This window comes from Amblyomma mixtum, chromosome 2, assembly GCF_055824585.1.
Source record: "Amblyomma mixtum isolate Tamu chromosome 2, ASM5582458v1, whole genome shotgun sequence".
NCBI classification, from domain to species: domain Eukaryota; kingdom Metazoa; phylum Arthropoda; class Arachnida; order Ixodida; family Ixodidae; genus Amblyomma; species Amblyomma mixtum.
In genome coordinates, this window is record NC_143013.1 from 8,300,962 (window position 1) to 8,315,972 (window position 15,011).

At 43.2% G+C, this 15,011-nt stretch overlaps 1 protein-coding gene across 6 annotated transcripts in view; it reads right to left on the reverse strand.

The window, feature by feature from the left end:
• LOC149358342 (intermembrane lipid transfer protein VPS13A-like) overlaps window positions 1-14,490 on the reverse strand; it is a 100,085-nt gene extending 85,595 nt beyond the window's left edge. For 2 of the 6 annotated variants that reach the window (XM_089570400.1, XM_089570399.1), the window contains exons 1-13: window positions 13,143-13,358; window positions 12,688-12,829; window positions 11,160-11,203; window positions 10,671-10,713; window positions 10,335-10,529; window positions 7,563-7,618; window positions 7,252-7,410; window positions 6,027-6,119; window positions 5,374-5,431; window positions 5,177-5,298; window positions 3,770-3,951; window positions 2,725-2,869; window positions 1,883-2,116 (exon numbers count right to left, since the gene is read on the reverse strand). In XM_089570400.1, coding sequence (XP_089426526.1) covers window positions 1,883-2,116; window positions 2,725-2,869; window positions 3,770-3,951; window positions 5,177-5,298; window positions 5,374-5,431; window positions 6,027-6,119; window positions 7,252-7,410; window positions 7,563-7,618; window positions 10,335-10,529; window positions 10,671-10,713; window positions 11,160-11,203; window positions 12,688-12,784 — 1,428 coding nt within the window. In that variant the 5' untranslated portion in view covers window positions 12,785-12,829; window positions 13,143-13,358. The other 4 variants (XM_089570395.1, XM_089570396.1, XM_089570398.1 and 1 more) reach the window with 4 other exon arrangements.
• Between the last annotated feature and the right edge of the window lie 521 nt (window positions 14,491-15,011).

Genomic DNA, 15,011 nt, shown 5'->3' on the forward strand with positions numbered 1-15,011 from the left:
GTAACATACAGACGCAACACAAACCTGAGGGACATCCTGGTGCATGCTAGGCTCGGTAAGAAACCACCACCGACAGTAACTTCATGCTCTCGACCTAGATGCAAGACATGCAAACATTTACAAAGGGACACTACGGTTAAAAGTACGGCAAGCGATTTCAGTTTCGATATAAAGACCAGTTTTGACTGCACATCGTCCAATATTATCTACATGCTCCAGTGCTCCTACTGCCAGAAACAATATATCGGAGAAACCGGACAAACAATGAGTGCCAGATTAAACGGGCACCGGGCTGACACAACACGGAATGAACAGAAGGCAGTGTCGACCCATTTTAATCAACGCCATCACAAATTCGACGAACTCAAATTGTTCATTCTTCAGTCAGGCTTCAAATCGACTAGGGACAGAAAATACAGAGAAGCATTCCTAATCCACAAATTTAAAACACTGCAACCAACAGGGATTAACATGTCCAGAGGAAACCTGGAATCTCTCAGGTACATTCCAGGGTCAGCATAATTTTAAATTAACAAATGTCTTGCACGTGGTCAGACCATTTCCTAGAATCTCACTAAGTATATTGTCGCTCCTTGCACCCTTCCCAAGTCATATCTTCCACCACATTTCCGGCCTTGTCGCCCTCTCCCTTTGTTCACTTTTTTTTTTTTTCTCCTAATCCCCTGCTACCAGTTCTCGGAAACCATGACACTCCTGTTACCCTCTCCGCCCCCACTTTTTGGCTTTCTCTGAACACGAGCCATTTCCCCCCCTCCCCCTGCCTTGTCCTTCCTTGGAAATGCCCCCCTTCCTTTCTCCTTCCAGTGCCAGCTTCTTCCTTTTTTTTTTTTTTTTTCCCTTGTTCTCATTTCCCTGTACCACGCTGACTAATCCTTTTATCTGAGTTTTGCAGGTTCACCCAGCGCCTCCTCCCCCGTCGCCGCCCCTTCAAAGCCTTTTGTTCATTACACACCCCCCGGATATAAGTTGTTCCACTATTGCAGCGTAAGGAATCATGATTCACCTCCCTCCCCTTCCTGACACGCATCCCCTCCCACATCACTTTCCTTCCCCACCCCCGGGGCCTTCCTCCTCGGAGCGAAGGCCCTATTTAATCCCTGCCGATGATGAACGCTTTGCCCAGACGAAGACAAGTCCCCTTGTCGAAACGTTGGCTCTAGCAACCTGAGGTTTTCCCCTCCCTTGTTCATTTTGTGATCGCCAAGGACCATCTACCGCACCCTCTCTCTACCATCCACACATGATGTGAGGCAGCACTTTTCACATCCGTGTGCGGCGTGCCACTGGTAAAGCAACAGGCGAAAATGTGAGAAAAGTGGGCAAAGCAAACTAAAAATGACAAAAAAAAAAAAAGAAACGAAGGATAATCTGTGGTATGCCAGGATTACCCGAGCACATTTCATTTATGCAGCAGGTACCTTCACCTTGTGCTTATTTTACCAGAGCTTTAATAGAAACCCATCTTCGCTTGTGGTGATACACATGGGTGTTAGTGGCCACACACTGAAGCCCATGCATTAAAGTCCTAGCTGCAAAAGGCATGTTGGTCTCTTTAACGGCATTCGGTGTCCGCACTGGTGCAAAGGTTCTCACCTCTGCACAGCATAAGCACAGGAGCAGAGTAAGAGAAGAGTGGCATTACTACAGGTGCTCATCAGAGCAGGCGGACAGACAAACAAAAACAAGCGAACAGCGCGAGACTGTAAAGCGGGAAATAGGACGTGGGAAAGTCAAAATGTAACATATATTGTATTACATGCACTGAAATGACAAACAACAGAAGGAGAGTAACAAAGGAGCCCCATCCTGGCAACGGTGCCAGCAGCACTAGAGAGAGTGTGAGAGAGCAACAGGGACCCACCTTGTGGGCGATGTAGTGCTCAGGCACCTCAGTGGAAGCGTCAGCATACTCGATGGCTTCGTACAGCTTCTCCTTCTCTTCTGGGGTGAGGCGGGACCAGAAGCTGCGCTCCCGCTCGCCAATCACCTCAATCTCTTCCTCGGCCTCGTCCGCTGCACTGCTGCCAAACCAGGAGGCCCACCAGCCCACATCCTTCTTCCGTGGCACAGCACGGTTCGGCTCGCTGCGCAGGAGCTGCAAGGTGGTGCTTGTCTCAAGGTACACACTCCGACCCTGAGAGCTTTGGCTGACAACACTGACACGACAAAGCCAAGAGGACTGCACAGCCAGGATTGCATAATCCCAGACAAGTGCTCCGGAAGCTTTCCACCTAAACCCATTGTCTGACAGCTAAAAAATCTCGCAAGTATGCAACCTGTTCAGAAGCACAAGAAAGATGAGTGAAGACTGCCCACAGCAAGAAAAAGCAAAACATCAAGTCAAGCCGATGCATTTAGACAGCCCATGTGTTTCACTCCAAAGTCAATCTAGTGCTGTCGGTCTTAAGTTAACCTTTTGAACAGGCCTAACATCTGGATTTCTGAAGCTGCTGCAAAAGTAAAACATATGATAAGAGCACAACCGCACGTTTAACAAGCAGAGATGTCCAGATGCAAGACAATGTTTGATGTGCTCCTTGATAACTGCTTTGGGAATCAGTAGGCACATAGACGAATGCTAAAACACACCCTTAACTTGTCTATTTCTCTTTTAATTTTTAGTGATTAAGAAAAATTAACCCCGTTAGCCAATATTGCTGAATTATTTTTAAAAGCAGAAAGCAAAAACAAAAGGACACTCACTTCCAGCTTGGCTTCTTCTCTGGCCATGAGAACATTGGCAATATTCAGCTTGTCTTCCAGCATTTGGACGTCAACCCGAATTTCCGCATCATTCGGCATCTGCAGTCGCTTTATGTACATCTCCTTGTACTGGCGGTAGTTTTGCCTGCATGAAGTATTGCGAATGTCACCAAAAAAATACCTCTTCAAGCTGTCGATACAAATATTCTAGGAGAAGTTGTCATAGTCGTGTCCAGCACGATGCCTTACAACAGAGGCTTGCAAGATAGCACATGTATTAAACAACTTGAAGCTACAAGATTTTTGTCTGCGCACAAAAGAAACTCAACATCTCTCCAGACACAACTCCACAGAATAAAAGGTCTAACCCTACCATGAGACTTCAACAATGCTCACTCAATTGCAATACTATATAAAAGCAGCTGGAGCTCATTCAACAACTGCAACCTCCATATCCTTTTAATCAGCTTAAAGGGACGCAGAGGAAAAAATTAATTCGCCCCAGATAGATTAATTGATATCAGTGTTCTAAGTGTTCTAATGACAAAGAGGCCACTTTTACGAGCAGTTTTTATAAGCTAAAAAAGGACAAAAAATTAGAGTACTAGTGCCAACCCAGGTTGTTTTCACAAGAAAACTGTGATGAAATGGAGTACTTGTTTGTAAGCAGGTCTCTGAGACTAACTAGCACCACCATCCATGACTTAGAGCCAGTGATCATGGAGTCCGTAATTCTCTCGATGTCATTATCAACGTTACGAGGTGGAATCAAGTGGCAGGAAAAAAGATTCCATCTTCAACATTTAAGTTTCCCAGCAATACATACATATTTTGCTGCTGAACTGCTGTCAACAGAAACAAAAAATGCCAAACAACCCAATTTTACAAAGAACAAAAACTGGATACGAGTTTTCCTTAGCATCCTTTTAAGAGTTGGCAAAACATAACCTGGGTGCTAGGTGTAGATGCAAGAAAGAGAAGCTAGAACAGCACTCATTGGACACCTTGCGAAGTGGCACACAGAACAATGGCATCCAGCTCCCACCTGTGTTCTTTTATTGCCTTCCAGGAGTAGGGCCTGACGTATTCTCCAACAACCGCATCATAGGCATACTTCCACCATACTTTTTCATTGCCTTTGCAAGGAATGTTCGGCCGGTATTTCCGGTAGCGCTGGTTGATCTCCATCAGCGTGAAAGACTGGCCAAGCAAAATCATTTCCAGGTACTGGAAGGATAAGAACAGGGTCAGCTCTTGACAGCAGGCCAGTTAAGGATAGGCATCAGTTATTCCACACAGCATGGCCGAGGCTTATTGTTGCTGGTAATGAACTGAAGGAGCTAGAAGAAAGGAAATGGGAGGACGGAGATTTGCATAAACTATAAATGAAATGATGATGGATGATGGATTAATGACCCTCGCTGAAATGAGCAAGACTAGCATTACATCCTAAGCTTGGCGTCATTGTTTCAAATAGTGGGCAGCTTTCCTAAATGGGCTTCTCTTTTCCACCTCGGCCCTCTTCAAGAAACAGCGAACTCAAACAACTCTTTTTCAGAGTTGCTGTTTCCTACTTTTCTTTCCAACATCAGTTATACATCAACACTAAACTGGCTGCATTATTTCCGGGCCTATGAAGGTGCCTTCCTCCAAGTGGTCAGGATATATTCCTTAACCGATTGACAACTGGTGAAATACAGTCAAGATCATGCATCTACCAACAAGAATCCACATGACATCATCACAGTGCAAGTTCTCTTTGCAACGTGCACAGACACAAGCTGAATGCCCGTGAAAGTAAGGAGGATGACAGCCACCATTATGGTCACCATTAAGGCTCAGTCAGCACAGCATTATGTATTTGTGACTTGCAGAGGTTTTCAACAGGTTGTCAGTATGAATGCTGGAAACAAAAATATCACAGAGGGCACTGCTATTTTTCGGTCTATTTTCTTTTGACGTATCTGCAAAGCTGTGAATTTTATATTATTATTATAACATTATTTCATCATTACTTTATTACATTATTATCAAAATATGAACATTTGTTTTTCAAGTCAAATAATGCTATACAACAGAAAGTGATTATTTTTTGCTTTTTCACTAACTTGCTTACAAACACCATCAACCCATCTCTAAGCTCATGCAGGCTTCGGGCAAGCAATTTTTTAAAATTATTTGCAAATCATAGCGTCCGTGCACAGCTTTTAAATCTGACTCTAACACTCACAAAGGCCACCTCTAGAGATTTTTTGCATTAGAATATTACTGTAAAAATCATTTCAAGGCCCCTTTAAGGCACAAATTCTTTCCTACGAGTGGTTTGGCTTTGTTTATGGAGTTGAATGTTCCAAAGCGACTCAGGCTAGGGGGAACACCTTTCCTAGAACTGCTTTTTTTTTTTTTGTTAAGCAAGCATAAACAACAGGAGGAACAGAAAGAAGCAGCCTACCTGCTGCCTAGACAACTGCAATGCCACATCTTGCAGCAGAACATCCACAAGGAGCTTCGGGATCTTTGCTTCCAGAGACTTGTTGAAGATGATCTTAACCTTTGCAGATATTGGCTTGAGAACTGAGAAAAAAAGATGAATACAAAGCAAGGCGTTCAAGCAACTCAGCTCTAACCAAGCAAGCCTGACAAACCTACCAAAGTCAAACTCATCATTTCCAATGCTGAACGTCTGAAGGGCCTTTTTCATCAAATTCTGTGGAAGGGCATTACGAGAGCCAGACAGGCGGGAGGGAGGAAGGGAGAAAAAAGGGGGAAGGGAGAAAAAGAAAGATTAAGATGAACATTTTGCTTCATATAACAATGAGCTGTACCTTCTTGAGCACTACATTGAGCTTAACTGCAGCAGACCATCCAATCCACAAAAACCTGAAAGTGTGCTCTAATTGCTTATGTATACACCTATAAATATACTGCTATGTGCTGTCATATTTTTCTTCTTTTTTTTTTTGCAAGCATAAGATACCCTCACTTTTGAAGTTATTTTGAATTTGTACGCAAGCAATGCATGCTTAAGCGGAGTGTGAATTTATCAGTCAAGAAAAGAATGTGCAAAAAGTTAATCATATTACCTAATATTATCTACATAATTAGAATAACAGCTGTGAAGTGATAATTTTCTGTTCATGGAGTACATTAAAAACTTTTCTTTTAACCGTTAATTCAAACAGAATTTTTTAGAGAGAACTGAAGCTTTTGGAGTGCACAATGTGATACATCATGCACAGAATAACCCAACTATTATCCGTGTTCGTAATGAAACTTCTACAATGCTGGCAGGAATTTATCACCTTCCAGTTGGAGGACGGTAGCTGATGTCGAATAAGACCACTGCTTGAGCAACAGTAACTCCAGTAGACAGAGAACGACTCCAGCTTCACAAGCTGCAAACAAAGAGACAATGCATGAATAACTGTGCCAAATTATGACAGGGTGGTTCTGCTGCACAGAAGACATACTAGTGTGGTGTGTGCTGATTACCTGCCTGTTGTCTGTCATTCCCAGTGTATGAGCACTTGGTCAAACTCTAAAGGTTTAGACACTAGACAGAAAGTTGGAGTCCCAGAGATTACTTTGATAACTATGCATAATGTTGATTTTCACTCATTGACATCCACCCGAGCGCAGCCATACGGCTACAAAGGAGAGCTATACAGATTTCTCAGAAACTTTGTAGTTAAAGGAAAGTTTCTCCTGGTCTGGGGTTCGAACCCGGGACCACCGCTTCACCAAACAGTCACTCTACCAATTGAACTAACCTGTACGGCAAGCTTATGGTAGGGTGAGAGCGAAATGATCCATAACTCGAAGTGGGAACTGTATTGGTCCAATGTTTAGAGGAATCCCCCAAGGTGGAGTAGATTTGTAATAAGGGAGTAATTATTCAATGACATCCATCCAAGTGCAGCTATACGGCTGATCTTTGTAGGTTGAGCACAATGCAAATGCCGAAAATTCTCGCTATGCAATCACGACGTGTATTTCCTAGAGCATTGATGTTAGCCATACCAACCTTCCACAACAGGCAAACAAAATTTAGGGTTAATTTAATGAGCATATCATATCTTTCTACAAAAAGCTTGAAAAATGCCTTTGAATTTGTGCTCAGTTCTCACTGTTTATTATTTGCTAGTAATCAATAAATTGTTTATTAATTATATTCCCTGTATACATTATGAGATATGTTTGACCAATTTTTCATTCCATATTGTTTAAAATTTGCTGCTTCTGTCCTCACAATCACCTTTCTGCCACTTCCCAAGTGAGAAAGCCAGTTTAAGCAGCTGTACAAGCAAACAAAAAACTGGTGTGTTCAAATTCATGTCCAGTCATAGATCATTTCTGTATGCAGCTGTGTCCACTTAATGTGCATCTGCACTAATAGAAAAACTGGCAGCATTTCTACATTAGCCCATATTTGTGCCAAAAAGAAAAAAAAAAGAATGGAATACTGTTTTACTCCTTGACACCAATAAGAATTTACAGAGCCAGGGCAAAATTCACAATGACTCTCACCTTGTAGATGGTCTTAGATGATGAGTCCAACTGGATGGGCTTCCACTTGCTGCTGGTGGTGATGGCAGTCAAAGATTGGAGCACCACGCCACACGCAAATGGATACTTGGGGCTGCTCACTGTATCCTCATAGCGAATGTGCACATTTTGGACAGATATCTAGAACAGAGATTTTGTTTTTGCATGAAAGCATTGAAAAGCACAGGTGAGATGAAAAAACAACAACATATATTTTTCCCAATTTTTTTCCTCCAGTACCGTCAAACAGTCAAACTGGAACGAAGGAATAGTCAGGAAAACTAAAATCGTACCTGCACATTGTTTACAATGGTCCCAATGAGATTCTCAAAGAATCCTCTTGGCTTGTCTGCATGAACGAAAAAGAAAAATGCATTCTTCCTTTCTTATGACAATTGACAGCCACAATCAATCAAGAAAAAGAAATTCATTTGAAAAGAAAATTCTCAGTTCGTTTGCTCTCTTCAAAGGAAAAAAAAATCACAGAGACAGCTTTGCCGCAAACCTCCGAATCCCAGCTTTTAGCACATGGGCAAATGACGACAACCATAGCCATTCACACTTGAAGCTTTTCCTTTCTGAAAGCACTATTACTCCCTTTTTCAGAGCCGATGTTGAGAAGCCTGGAGTGCAATGTACTGGGCTACGCTGTGCATTGTTGAAAGAAGGTGGTTGACAGCCATGCAACATGACTAAACACAATATAAGTGAGGCAAAACTCTGAACAACTACACCTGTGGCTGCCCTACGTCAGACTGTGTTGCATGGAGCTGCCACATGGCTAGCATACCAACCACAGGAAACAAAAAGACTGTGCAGAACATAAAATTCCAGCATGCCACACGACGCATCATGCATGCATAAAGAAATCTTAGGTAAACAAAGGAAGAAAGTTGGCAAGCAAAGTTGAGAGCTATTATTCTAGGCAAAAGAGTGTGGCTAAGTCACCTAAATAACCTTAATTACATGCATTTCATCAGTGCGAATCTTAACTAGGCTGTTAAGACTGTTTTACTGAGCTTGTAACGAAAATTTAAGCAAGAAAAGTATGCATATAAATCAAGCTCAAATATGCAAACAAGCACATGCATACACATGTGTGTAGTGGAAATTAACACATGAGAATTAAAAACGTAAAATGACTGCAGTATAGGACCTTCCTGAAAGTCATATTGTAAAGGACAAAAAATTGCAACAATAAATGCCCAAACACATTAATGTCACTCCATTCTGAAGAGGAACTGCCAGTCACACTGTATGACATTTCACACAATCTGAATGCACTTAGAGGAATCCTCCAAGGCAGAGGAGGTTTCAGTCACAGGAATAACTACTTTGCATCCACCTGATACAGAGGAGGAGGAGGAGGAGGAGGAGGAGGAGGAGGATGTAGAACAGGAAAGGCAGGGAGGTTAACCGAAAGAATAATCGGTTTGCTACCCTACACGGAGGGAAAGGAGTGAAGGGATAAAAAAAAGAAAATTGAAGTCACTCTAAAACGTCACTGTTCGTTAAAGTCACAGCCTATCGTGCAGGCCAGAAGTTCTCAAGAAGCGGAGCAGTGCCTTGCAGGCCTTCTCCGCCGACGACCGCTGCGGCCAGGGGCCAAGAATCTTCAATTCCGTGAGTGGGCGTGGATCTAGGCGCTCCAGCGCATGGCTGAGAGACTGCCTTTCGGTGATGTAGGCAGGGCAGCCACAAAGAATGTGGGTTATAGTCTCGTCAAGCCCGCAGATGGAACATGCAGGACTATCAGTCATACCGATTAAGAATGAGTAGTGGTTGGTGAAAGCTACACCAAGCCAGAGGCGACACAGCAAAGTTTCTTCTCGTCGTGGTAGGCCTGATGTTAGCCGGAGCTTCAGATCTGGGTCCAAGGATTGTAAACGGGAATTGCAAAATTGGCCAGAATTCCACGCGGCAAGCGTGATGTCCCGCGCAAGTGCGCGAAGCCTGCTCGCTGTGTCCCGCAAGCACTACAGAAATTAGAGTTAGGACAGGTCACCGCACTTCTTCGACGGGTGCAGAACTCACCGCTATTCGTGTCGCCATTGAATACACCAATCAGCAGCACCCTCAGCGGTGGTCTATTTTCACCGATTCGAAAGCTGCCCTCCAAGGCTTACAAGCTGCTCTTTGGCGTGGAGCCCATGAACAACTGGTCGCAGAAATTCGACAACTACATCACTCTGCCATCAACAAAGGACACCTGATACAGAACAAATGAATAAAGCTTATGAGGAAGGCGTACAGTTGTTTTGCAGCAGTACAGCTGTGCTCAGGTAGATGCTAATGAGTAGTCATTTCTTTGACTGATATTTCACATTTATTGCAATAGTAGTGCCTTCTCGAGAGAATCATTCTTCTCACTCTGTTTCACGTAAGAAATGCCTTCAAAGAGTGCAACAACTGACCACTGCCCATTGCCTCACTCTCTTAAATGTCTGCACTTTGTGACACTAGCCCATGAAAAAAGCCTAAGTCCTCACGACATGACTACTATGTAGCCATTACCAGTTCAACTATTTTTTCTTTTTGCTCTGTAAATTCAGTTCAGTTTGGTTTGGTTTATTACTTTACAGTTCCCCGTAAGGGGGTAGTACATAAAGGGTGAGTTTTTATATGAAGAACAATACACTCGTGATCAGTAATCATTGAACAAAATGGTAAATTTACCAAGTTCACATGTGCACTGTCTCTACTACTCAGCGTTGTGTGTGTGTGTCTTGTCTCCTTCTTGGTCTGTGTGTATTTGCACTGTTGAACCATCACTATGAATCTACTACTCATATTTCATCACCTTTACTTCAGCTCAAGCATTGAACAAATCACATCCCTACTTTAGAGTTAACTTCAGTGAACTCTGTTGATTGCTATATTCTTCCAGCTGCTTGTGTTTCGCTACTTCTTGTTTTCCACTACCTTTAATTGTATGCACTTTCACTTGACAACAACAGGAGGTCCTGATAGTCATCAGCCTTGGGACCTCCATCTGCATATTCTTTTTGTAAACCTCCGGTATAAACCCAATAAAAGCTAATTGTGACAACTGATTCTGGACGTACCAAGCTCATTCTCAGCAAGAGGCACTTCCAAGAGTTCCAGCCTCCTGGACTTGCGTGCTCTTGCCAGCAGCCTCTCTTTCTCTGCATCGTACGGCTCATCGCCAATGGGGCCTGCCAAGATGAGCACATCCTCCACATGGATGAGGACGGGCTCCGAGGACAGACTCAGCCAGGGAATGTCCACAGACACTTTGCCTGTTGCCAACAGAAAGAGGAACGTTCAGAGAGGTGCTGCTATGCTGGATGGCATAGTGGTTCGCAGTAAGGATGGCAGCATCTAAAGGAACTGCCATACTGTCAGCAAGTATGAAGAAACAAGGAAGAAGCACCGCTTACCAATGCATCCTGCCTTGACTTCAATGGGAAGCTCTAGTTCATACTGAAATGCAGTGACAGCGAGTCAGGGTCTGGTAATAGATTAACAAAAAAGTGAAATGCTTGGACTAAAGGTGCATTCACACTTGCAAGGCACGAAGGTTGTGCGACTGTTTTTGTTAAAAAAAAAAAAGCAGACTTCTTTTTTCGCATTAGTTGCTTTATTTTCCAGCTTTGCAAACCCAAGTTTTACACTGCTAGACCAATAAGAGGTGCATCGGAAGTGAACGGAAACTTGTTTTGCACCCAGCTTCTCGCAGCCAGCAACAGTCAAGACCAGCAACCCTCATGAATGAGGCCACTCGAGAAAGTGACCAGCAAGTCACTTGCGGCATTGGCACTGTTGGCCTGTGTTTTGGTCCAAAATTATAGCTGGTCACTCGGCGTTCTGAATCGCAAGTGTGAATAAAACCTCGTACAGGTGCAGGGCGAGTACATAAACAAACATACCAAGGCCTCTGCCTTCAACTTGAGGTCTGTAAGCTGCACAGTGCCTGCAAGAAAAAAAAATTATTTTCATGAGGAAGTATCCCAAGAAGTGCACTAAAAATCTCTGCTCCGATTTTCAGAGCCACGTAATGCAGATACTGTTAGGAAAGAGACATATCCCAGCATGACATGCACACAAAGTCCACTCCAGTTCAGCTCATGTAATACCATATGGTTTGGTTTATGATATGGAGGTTTCACGTTCCAGAACGACTCAGGCTATGAGGGATGCTATAGTGAAGGGCTCTAGAAATTTCAACCACCTGGGGCTCTTTCACGTGCACTGACGTCGTACAGCACACGGGCCTCTAGAATTTCACCTCCATCGAAATTCAACCGCTGTGGTCTGGATCGAACCCGCGTCTTTTGGGTCAGCACCCGAGCGCCATAACCACTGAGCCACCGCAGCGGCGTAGTACTATATAGGTGCTTAATTGTGCAATTTAACACACAATTAATCCTACACAGTTCAGAGGCAGCTTTCCATCTCTCATTCAACATCCAGACACATAGCATGTGAAGGGATAGTGATGCAATGGCAAAGTTATGATTGCAGCATAAAAAAAAGGAAAGCAAAATTAATAAGAACAATTCATTTCTAAAGATAAAATAGGCACCACTTATTAAAAAAAAAATTATGCCAAGCTGCAAGGTCTGATTCAGACCTAACAAGATCCTAAAAGCGCAACAGTAGGGCATCTAAGTTCCATATTTTTCTGTCACAAATGCAAGAATTAAGAGATTAGTTCATTCTGGGTCACTTAAGGAGGGACGTGGCATTGAGCAATTTTTTTTTATTTCTTGATGTATTTAAATGAAATTTTTTGAGTATATTAGAAATAATTTCATGACTGATTTCACAAAAATCTCATTGTTATATTTTCAGAAAATTGTTTTATAATATATATGTTTCCTCTGAATCTTGCGAAAAGGCTGAGGCGTTAAGAAAATGGAGCAGAAGTCATAGTTCAACATTCACTGTACTTGTACTGGCGTGCTACATTCTCAGAATTTTTTTCACACAACACAAATTTTCGTTTTGAATTTTTGCGATGCAGTGTCCATTGACATATCTGGAATGAGAAGAAAATTTAATACAAGAAATTTAAAATGAAAGACAAAGAATGTCTTGACCTACATAACGGTCCCAGGAGTGCAAGAGAATAAACGGGATCCAAACAGATAAAAAAGTCGTGAAGAAATTAGCTCTGCAAGGTGAGTAGCTAGGCAGCTAGAAAATACGTAACGGAGAAACATGCCGATTGTTTGAACGTTTCCCCGCAATGCACAGCACCCGCGGCTCGCGAAACAATTTTTTTAGAGTACTTCCTGATCGATTTCAGCAATGAAAATTCTGAAAACCATAAAAAACGAAGCATACAATCGGATGTAACCGTTATTTAAAAAAAATATTTTTTTATCATTTCTTGGATTTCAAAGCCCCCCTCCTTCACACACTGATATTTCTTTCTGAGATAAATGCACTCACCATTAAAGATTCCGACATTGAGATTTTCACTGTCGAGGTCTTTGATGTATTTTCCCAAGTATTTGTTCAGAAGATGCGCAACGACACCTTCAAACATCCTGATTCCACTCTGCTTAGAGTCTAGTCATGTCTGTAGCGAAGTCTGGGGAAACAAAACAACCACATGCTTTCAGCGGCAAAAAAAAAATAAAAAATAAAAACGAAGGACAGTTTGCAAAACCACTCTTTCGCGGTCGGTCACCATGCATCGAGTTAGATCACGTCACGCACTGCGCGGTAATAAACACAGCAATCGCCGGGCCATGGATTTTCCCAATGCAATCCTGGGGACAAACGCTGGAAATAGCTGCAAAAATACCTCGCTCTGTAAGCATGCATCAGCCGCTGGCGCAGCGCGATCGAGATATAACAACAGGTAGGCCAACAGATAACACACCCACAGAGTGTTTACGCACCAGCTTTCATGTTTGCGTTTATCATTACCATACATGGAATGTCAAGTTTCGCAACAATATCTTGAGCTGACACATTGTCACGAACAACCGGGCGCACTATCGCTTTGCAATGCGGTGTCCTAGATAAGCACAACAGTATTCACAGGATCAACAGCAGCGAACCTACAATACAAGCTCGCAGCAAGCACAAGCTCAGTGCCGTTTCTATGGCGCCAAGGACGCTTTCCTGCGCGCACTGGATTGGTTTTGATTGTGCATGGATTGATGTGCGTCGAGCTGGACGATTTTTTTACATATTTATATTTTTCAGATGGGTATAAAATTTGTTGAAATTATCGAAACATAACATGCCACAAAAAAGCTGCGATATGTTTACAATTAAGCGTGAGCGAAACATAAACCTTTTCGGCAGTTGCATATCTACGAACACATACGCATACGTACTTTCAGCACGTATTTAGCACGGTATCATCAAATTTTACGATGTACCAGATCGAGGCTGCTTTCAAAATAATTAAGCCAAGATCAAGGCTCATTTAGTTCAACGCTTTCATGCTCACAATGAGGGTGCCGTGGGCTTGGCAAAGTATTTTAAGAGGACGTTATTTAAGCTCAAATTCAAAACTTACGCATACATAGGTGCCTAGCGCATTCAATGTTTACCCAAAATCCACGAAATTTTTGAACGAATGAAGTATGATTATAAACGCTCGACGACTGACACATAAGAACTCTGGTTAATAAATTAATTCCATTAAATTGGAGGAGACCAGCTGCGAACCCTTATGCGGTAGCTTCGCGGAGGCACCGCGCGCGTACTTATCGGCAGTGAAATAAAAAAACGCCTTAAGTGCAGAAGGAATGATCTATGAGCCGTAAATTGACGCAACAGTTGTGCGTCAGTGCCCGGCTGCAAGTGCCCTTCTGTTTGTTGAAATGTCATTGATTTTATTTATACCCAAGCGAGTGGGTATCCAATTTACACGGCGGTCAGGGCAAGTAGAACATGTTATGCGACCCTATCCATCCCTTCGATGAGTAATATACATTTTCTTTGAAACATGTTGTGGGGAAACACAAATTCATTGCTTCTGTGCCATACGCCTCGAATAGCAAGCAGTGTGCGCCACTTACGTAAAGCCGTAGCAGACGACGCGATTAGCAGGCCCCGAGCCGCGGTATCCGCCGGATACCACGAGGCCACTTGTGTCCCAATTCAAGGAAAACTTTCAGAAATCCGTGTCAAGCGGCCGTCATGGAGGGCACCGGCGACAGCGGGGGCGAGAACCCACAGTTATCGATTGTAGCACGTTCCGCCGCGCAGTCCACCGGGCGGCTTTTCGGCAAATGTCACACCGCAGCGCTCGGCTGGATTACACGTAGCGCCATCTCTTGATGCTAGCGCGCAAGACACTTGGGCTTGACCGGTTTTCCTAGGAATCGGCGATCAGGCACGAATACAATTTCCGAGAAGTCTATTTGGTCCGGAAACCGAACAGGAAGCAACGACGCACACATATAGCACAGCGTCTATGCAATCTTGTGCGCCTGTAGAGCTTGCATTGTCTTGTTGCAAAAGAAAGACCAAAACTCTGCAGCTACACTGAAAGGGGCTTAATCAGTACATTTCACATTTGCATGACACAAGCGACAGTCTCTCTTTATCCCTGTCTAAAAAATTAACTGCTGTGGGCATTACAGAAAATGCTAAGTCTTTTTCATGTTACAAGCATGCATAGACTCTCCTCAGTTTCCTTGAGAGAGCGGGACACCCTCAGCACAGTCGCTCAATGTAGCAAAATCCACAAGAGAGAAAAGCAGTGAATTTTGCTATGACAACAGCCTACGTTAGAAATTTTGAAAAAAGAC